Source organism: Amphiura filiformis, chromosome 15 (genome assembly GCF_039555335.1).
Source record: "Amphiura filiformis chromosome 15, Afil_fr2py, whole genome shotgun sequence".
NCBI classification, from domain to species: domain Eukaryota; kingdom Metazoa; phylum Echinodermata; class Ophiuroidea; order Amphilepidida; family Amphiuridae; genus Amphiura; species Amphiura filiformis.
Window position 1 is genome coordinate 1,077,744 of NC_092642.1, and position 8,202 is coordinate 1,085,945.

Here is an 8,202-nt window from a genome sequence, read left to right on the forward strand (position 1 = left end):
TTTTTCCACAAAGACAAGATACAACAAAGTTGGGACGCAACCAATAATAGGCCATGATTTCGGACCTGGTGGTAGATTCTTCTTTGCTGTATTTCTGCGCCAAGAGATTATGAGTATGCCCAGTAGACCAAGGCATAATGCATACGGGCTAAAAGAGTCCTGGAATAAATTGCCAATGAAAAGTAACATTTTCAGACTTTTACTACTAATATTTCTATGATACAGACCGTCCTCTTCAACGATGAGACGCGAGAATAACCAGCTATAGCATGCGCCGTAATCAAAATCTGATGTGAGATATATACATGGTGTATCTGGGTCAAATAATGGTGTACTTCGCCCAAATACAGTAGACATTATATATAGTTTAACTGTCAATAGGCCTAGAGATTGTTAAGATAATGTATGAAAAAATGGTAGACTTTTATTTGAACAGTAAATATCTGAGACGAAAATACCTTTAGGTATTTTCGTCTCAGGTAAATCTTGCTCGCTATAATTATGATTAATCGAATGAACCTCGATCTACTCATTTTTGTTCAATCCTATTTTCTAAATGTTATGAACAATTAAAATGATTTCATGATTTTAATAAACTATCCATTTTATCACGGCAAATTACAGCACATATGTACAAATTATGAAATAAATAAAAGATTACTACACATTGTCAAAATAAAATACCGTAGGCCTATATGACACGAGAAAAGGCAACGTGGACTGGAAAGCAGCTGTCGAGAGATGCACAAGGACACAAAAGGCCACCAGCAAACCACGAAGACCTCCTCATTATGGAAACAGGACGGTTCGCACCCTTTCAATTTCGGACCCGTGCACTTTCGCCCCCTTTTTAAACCGCGGGTAATGTGCTGCTGTTGATTGATGATGCACGATCGATCGCTTCAACTCCCGGCGGTACAGTGGGGTGTTGTATGTGTATAGTATTGGTTGACTTTTGAGTGTTGATTGTCTGTGTTTGCAGTACCGGTACTGGGTCCAGCGTGTACAAAAGCAAATAGTATGTTGATGGACTCTCCGGTTCGATTGAATTTAATAGGCCTATATTATTACGATATATTAAATGTGCTTCGACTAAAGATTGGTATTCATTATGTTTTTGATTTGTTATTTTGTTTTACTTAGGCCTATTTTATTTTATTTCATTTCTATTTTATTTTATTTTAAGCCTATTAATTATTTTTATTATATTATTATTATTATTATTATTATTATTATTATATTAATTATTATTAGATTATTGTTATTAGAATTATGTTACCTTATTAGTACTTTATAATAGGCTATATAATTTAGTATTCAATTATTTATGGCCTATAAAATATAAAATTTATAGGGCCTAATATTGATATGGCCAAAAATATGATGGCTTATAATTTATAATTTTATCCCATCTTTATGTTGCCGAATTGATCTTCTTTGACATGACACTAATGGAAAAAAAATATTTAGCAAATTTCTCAAAGACAAATGCGCACAAGCAAAACAAATGCCTGCAGCAGCTTTGCGATAATGCTGTGCCGACTTTCACCACCTTTCTTCACCGCGAGTATTAGCTGCCACTAGTACGCGAAAGCTGCTTTGTCTTTTGAACCCTGTTTTGTTTTTGGATGTTGCTGCACATAATAAATTTGCACATAAGTTATTTGTAGAGCGCTATAGAAATGTGCTTTAATAATAATAATAATAATAATAATAATAATAATAATAATAATAATAATAATAATAATAATAATAATAAACATTTTTAAACAATCAATTTATTTCTATCAATTAGATTTGTTCAGTTCATCTTAATTTCTTTGGATTTCGTTTTTTTTTTTTTTTCTTTCTTTATTTCCTTTCTTTCTTTTTTTTTTTTTTTTTTCAGGCTATAGGGGTCCGACGCATAAATGACATCTATCTTAAAGGAGTATTTCGTGATCCTAGTATCATCTTTTTATGACATTTTTTAGTAGACATGGTAGATATGCTTGAAAAAATCTTATTCCCAAAATTTCAGTTGATTCCGATTTTGCATTATGCGAGTTATGCGAGTTATGCATGACTATGTGTATTACACTGCTCCATAGGCCACTGTTGTACTTTCGTTCTGGTACACCAGAACGTAATTCAAAATTGACCATATTTTTGCTAGACGAATTAAATCTGCAAGAATTATTTTTTGGACATAAACATTATTTAGCCAGAGGTTTCCAGTGGTATAAAAATCTCAATTTTTTTGAGAAAAGTGAGGGGATAATAATAATAATAATAATAATAATAATAATAATAATAATAACTTTATTTATACACGGTAAAACATGTTCAATACAATATTGATCTTCCACATGTCCGTGTGGATATTAAAACATTACTAAAATATAAAATATAAAAGTTTGTTAAAAGATAATTATAATGCAAAAATGTACATAGACTAATACAATATTTCACTAAGAGACAAAAAATTTATAATAAATGAATATGATAAAAATAATCTGCATTCATCCTCATATCATTGTTATTCTTCTTCTTCTTATTATTATTATTATTATCATATTATTATCATTATATTATATTATTAAATAAACTTTGTTTATATTATTAACATTGTTATTATTATTATTATTATTATTATCATATTATTATTTCATCATATTATATTATTAAATTAACTTTGTTTATATGTTTTGTGTTACTCCCCCATTGGATGTTGTGTCATACTTTCATTGTTTTTAATTTTATCCATTGCTTGTTGACACTTGTATCCTTTTGGATCCATCCTTTGGTCGTCAGTTGGAACAAATTTTCACTGTTTTTATACTTATTATAATTAAAAATTAAATATAAATTTATTATTATTATTACTATTTATTATTATTACTATTTTTATCATTGAATTCTAATTATTTCATTATTTTGGGTAAGCCTGCTGCTAAAATATCTGGCCTGTAATATATACTGAGAAAAAAAAATCGTTCCTCTATTTTGTTATAAAATATCCTTTCTTTCCTTCCTTCCCGGGTTTATCATGACTTAATAAGTGCATGCCCGACGGCCCCAGCACTATAAACATACTACGCCGCACCGCCGGGAGTTCAAGCAATCGATCGTGCATCAATCAACAGCAGCACAATACCCGCGGTGTAAAAAGGGGGCGAAAGTGCACGGGTGCAAAATAGAAAGGGGGCGAAAGTGCACGGGTCCGAAATTGAAAGGGTGCGAACCGTCCAGCATTCCTGATTATCATGAGTATGCCTATGCAGCAAATCTATGTAAATTTCAGAGATTTCGGCTTCCATCTAGAGTGAGCGATCATTAATTCGTAAGACAAATAATCATGATGGAGGAGATGCGACGAAAGGCAACTGTATGAGATAAGAATTGCGTTACATTCCTTTGCACATGTGTTGCAATAACACATAACAACTTAAACAAGCAAGAATATTAACATCATAGTGTTTTGTTTTCTTCTTCTTCGGCCGCCGTCACTACTGGCGATTGGCTACCACCTGCTGATCAGGCTGCATCTCCGTATCCCCTTCTTCCAAGCTGTTCTGTTCTGAGCTAGACGCTTGGCTCGCACAAGGTACCGTTCATTCCTGTCCATTATTTGATTTTGGCAAACCATCGTTTCTTCCCGGCGTTTCTTCTGCCGGGCTCTAGCTCTCTTCCTTTTCCCTTCAACAGCTTTCAACCTTTTCTTCTATAGTAGGCCTAGGCCTACATGGAGGATTAGTGACTGCCATTTCTTCTGAGGATGTAACCAAGGTAGGTTGGCTTTCTTGTTACCAACTCTCCAAGCAGCTGGCTCTTCATACCAAGTTCCTCAAGGATGCTTCTGTTTGTTCTTTTCTCCTTCCAACGGATATTTAGCATTCTTCTCCAGAACTACAGCAGTAAGTACCCGGGTCTCCTCATAGTCAAGCCCACCAAGCCATAAAGGAGTAGGCCTACACTCCGCACCAGTATCTTGATCAGTTAAATTTTTTTCGATCATTCCACAGATCCTGAAGTTCGAGAGTGGTTCGTGCGCATGACCAAAATATGGCGCATTTTTGAGATCGCTCTCGCAAAAATCTTAATTTGCGTGGTTTTCTCCACCCAATCGGCATCCCCTTGGTGTTTACCATCTTTACCAAGCCTTGCCGTGGACTCGACGTATTTAGATCATCCCACCATTTCCGTTGAATCAATCCCCAACTTATAGGTCTCTTGAGCTCTCCTGCGCTGCTACCTAAAATAGACTGCCGAATTTGGAAGCTTTCAATCACTGTAGCGATCGATCGGTGCTGCAAAACAGGTAGGGCACTATTGTTTGGAGAGGAGAGAGACTGTATCCCTGTCTATACCGACCCTTGTTAGTGTTATATCAATCCTGCCATCCTTCATCCTGATGTGCTCCCTGTATGTTCACCCTCCATCCTTCAAAACCTGTACACCCTCCATCCTACAGCCAACCAACCTGGGGTGTGACTGTGTGTGTGTTGTGATTGAATGATCGATGATCTTATGTTTACATGCCATGCCTGTAGTAATGACATTAATATGGACAATGTGTATAATTATGTATGAAACCCTCATGCTGATCTTAATCTTGATGTATTGATAACGGACATGTTGAAAATGTCATCCGCCATGTTGTTAATCGTATATAGACTCGCCTTACGTATTATCCTGGGCCTCCTGTTAATCATCCTGAAGGCAGGTGACGTCGAGACTAATCCAGGCCCAAGGTTACCCAAGTACCCATGTGGTGAATGTAGAAGAGCATGCACTGACTATAAAGGTGCAAATGCAAGTAGCTTATGCGAAGAATGTAACACCTGGTTCCATGCTGACTGCATTAAATTGTCTGAAGACATGTTCTCCTGCATGGGCAGATCTGACTTACCATGGGAGTGCACTAACTGCGGGTTGCCAAATATATCAGCAACCTTGTTTGACTCCACCATTGGAGATTGTAGTTTCGACTCATCAGCCTCTGGAGATGTGTTTGACCGCAGCAAGCGTAGTTCAACAGGCAGCTGTAGTTCTTCAGAGCCAGGATCTCAATCGTCTCCGGCTAAACCATCTGCCAAAGCAAACAACACTGGCTCTAACCTTCGTACCCTCACCATCAACTTCCAAAGTTTGTACGGTAAGAAGGAGGAGTTTTGGAGCCTTGTAGATGCCACAAAACCAGATATTATATACGGTTGCGAAACCTGGTTGAAATCTGACATGAGCAAAGGAGAAATCTTTCCACCAGGCTACAACTTGTACAGAAAATACCGTAAAGATGGCTGGGGAGGAGGACTGCTTGGTGTCCATTCTAGCCTAATCTGCCAACAACTCAAGATTGAGTCTGAAGTAGAGTTCGTAGGTGCCAAAATCACCAGTGGTAAACAAACTATCATTATTGGTGCACTATATCGCCCCCTAGCAGCAAACAGCCGTATACATGAATGTGTTAAACCAAGTCATCGAGGAAATATGTGTTTCCAACCCAGGTGTGGCAGTATGGATTGCAGGCGATGCCAATCTACCCTATCTTCAGAAAACACTCCATGATAGAGTACCCTCCAAGCTCAGCTCCACCAGATTCATCCAGCCATGGTTTAACACTTCTACCAAACGGATCTGTCGAAGAAAAGCAAGGGCTTTCAAGAAAGCTAGAAAGACAAACAGAGACCGTGATTGGAAGAGATTTAGGCGTTTGAAGAAGCAGAGCCAAATTACCTGTCGTCAGGCTTACAACAAGTATCTTACTGATATAATATGCAGCGAAGTAGAAGACTGGGGGCCATTATCAAAGCCAAGCGTTGCGATCAAGCTGGTATTGCTCCCTTAAAGGAAGGTAATCATCTCTTCAGTGACCCAAAGACCCAAGGCCAATCTGCTGAATCGCCAATTTGCATCAGTTTTCACCAAGGATGATACATCAACTCTACCTGACCTTGGACCCAGCACTCATCCACCAATGAATGGTATCCAGATCACAAATCAAGGCATTGTCAAATTACTGAAGAACCTTAATCCATACAAGGCTTCTGGTCCTGACGGTGTGCCTGCCAGACATCTAAAGGAAACTGCGGAAGAGATTGCTCCAGCCATCAGCCTCCTCTACCAAGCATCCCTCGACCAAGGATCTGTTCCATCTTCGTGGAAGAAAGCACTGGTAGTTCCCATATTCAAGAAGGGCAGCCGATCGTCACCAGCAAATTATAGACAAATATCTCTCACCGCCATACTGTGTAAACTATGCGAGCATGTGGTCCATAGTGCAATAATCAACCATCGGTCTGAACAGAAGATCCTGTCCGATGCACAGCATGGATTCAGAAAGAGAAGATCATGTGACACACAGCTAATCCTGACCATAGACGATCTGGTCAAGGGGATTGAAGATAAAGGGCAAACTGACATGATATTGCTAGACTTTGCTAAAGCCTTTGATAAGGTTTCACATAGGCTTCTCCTGCACAAGCTCCAACACTACGGCATATGTGGACCTACTCTTCAATGAGTTACGGACTTCCTCAGCCACCGTACACATCAAGTCCTGGTATAGATGGCCAAATCAGCACCCAAGCCAATGTGTCTTCAGGCGTACCACAAGTGCCAGCGTTCTGGGACCGTTGCTCTTCTTGGCATTCATCAATGACTCCCAGACTGCGTAAAGAGCTCAACAACACGCCTGTTTGCCGATGACACTGCACTGTACAAGAGGATATCATCCCATCATGATGCTTCCTTACTGCAAGAAGATCTCAATGCTTTGGAAAAGTGGGAAAACACATGGCTCATGCAATTTCATCCAGCCAAATGCCAGGTGGTGCGTGTTACTAAGAAGCGACAACCAATCACCTTCTCCTACAGCATCCATGGCATCACTCTTGAAGTGTTATCTGCCAAATATCTTGGTCTCCACATAGACAACAAGCTGAGTTTCAACGACCATGTCGACATTACCACCAAAAAAGCAAATTCCACCCGTGCTTTCCTCCAGCGCAACTTTTATCAAAGCAGTCGCAGGATTAAGGAGGCTACATACACGACTTATGTAAGACCCACTGCTGAGTATGCAGCTGCAATATGGGACACACACACTCAAAGAAACATCAAGAAAGTGGAACAAGTCCAGCGAAACAGTGCCAGATACGTTACCAACACCTACGACCGCAGATCAAGTGTTACCCCCTGCTGAGTGAGCTCCAGTGGCCATCTCTACAAAGTAGACGTCGCCAAGGCCGGCTAACCATGCTCTACAGGATTCACTCTGATCTGGTAGACATCAGTTGGAAAGATCACATCACTGAAGCAACATCTAATACCATCTAATTGCAGCTCGCAAATGTTCCTCTCTTCTTTCTTCCCACGCACAAGTTGGGATTGGAATTCCTTAAAAAAGGATCCAGCAGCCTTCCCAACACTCAATGCCTTCAAGATGGCATTGAGGGACGGCTCCATCTAGATAGCAGACAGCATTAAATTTTTAATCAGCACTTCACTGTACATATTTTTGCACCTGTGATCTCTTGTCTGCGTTATATGTCTGCGCACCCACCACTCTGCAGTGAGGAATCTTCTTTTCAAGAAGCCTTCACTACAACTGGAAGAAGATGAAGAATCATTCTTCCTTTGGCCATTCCATTCCTGGTTTTGATGTCTGCCGTGCAAGTTGCGTTGGATGTTTATACCGAGCCCAGATACTTGAAGTGGTTTACCAGTTTGACTTCTGTTTTATCTGCGAAATAATAGTTCTGGATAGTCTTCATACAGCAATATCTTATTAATGGGATGCCCAGATGATAATCACATATGCAAGAATTATAGGCCTACCAACAAATGCCTCTTCATGCCCGTTTTGGCTTCAATAATATCTGAGTTGACCACGGTTGACTTAATTACGCTCCCTTCTCAGATCTCTCATGGACGGATGAATGAACGAACGAATGAATATATACGAATGAAGTGTATTTTAAGTTTTAGCGCTTGTGTTGTTAAAATTCCGGGGTCTTTTGGATCTGCGTAGCGTGAGTCATCCTATGGAAGGGGGGGGGGCACTGACCATGCTTGAGGGTGGGGGAACCGGTCGTGGTTGGAGGGGGTGCGCATATTTGCATGTGTATTTGCATATTTGCATGCATGTGCAAATTCACATACGCATATTTGCATATCACATGTCATTTTCGGCAATTTTCCTGGATTTTCTAAATTTTC

The 8,202-nt window shown here is 39.4% G+C and overlaps 1 protein-coding gene across 1 annotated transcript; it reads left to right on the forward strand.

Moving 5' to 3' along the window:
- Nucleotides 1–4,623: 4,623 nt before the first annotated feature.
- On the forward strand, nucleotides 4,624–6,505 carry LOC140172043 (uncharacterized). Its single transcript, XM_072195389.1, has 2 exons — nucleotides 4,624–5,489; nucleotides 5,833–6,505. Exons 1-2 carry the CDS (start codon nucleotides 4,624–4,626, stop codon nucleotides 6,503–6,505), a joined length of 1,539 nt encoding a protein of 512 aa, XP_072051490.1.
- The last annotated feature ends 1,697 nt before the right edge of the window (nucleotides 6,506–8,202 follow it).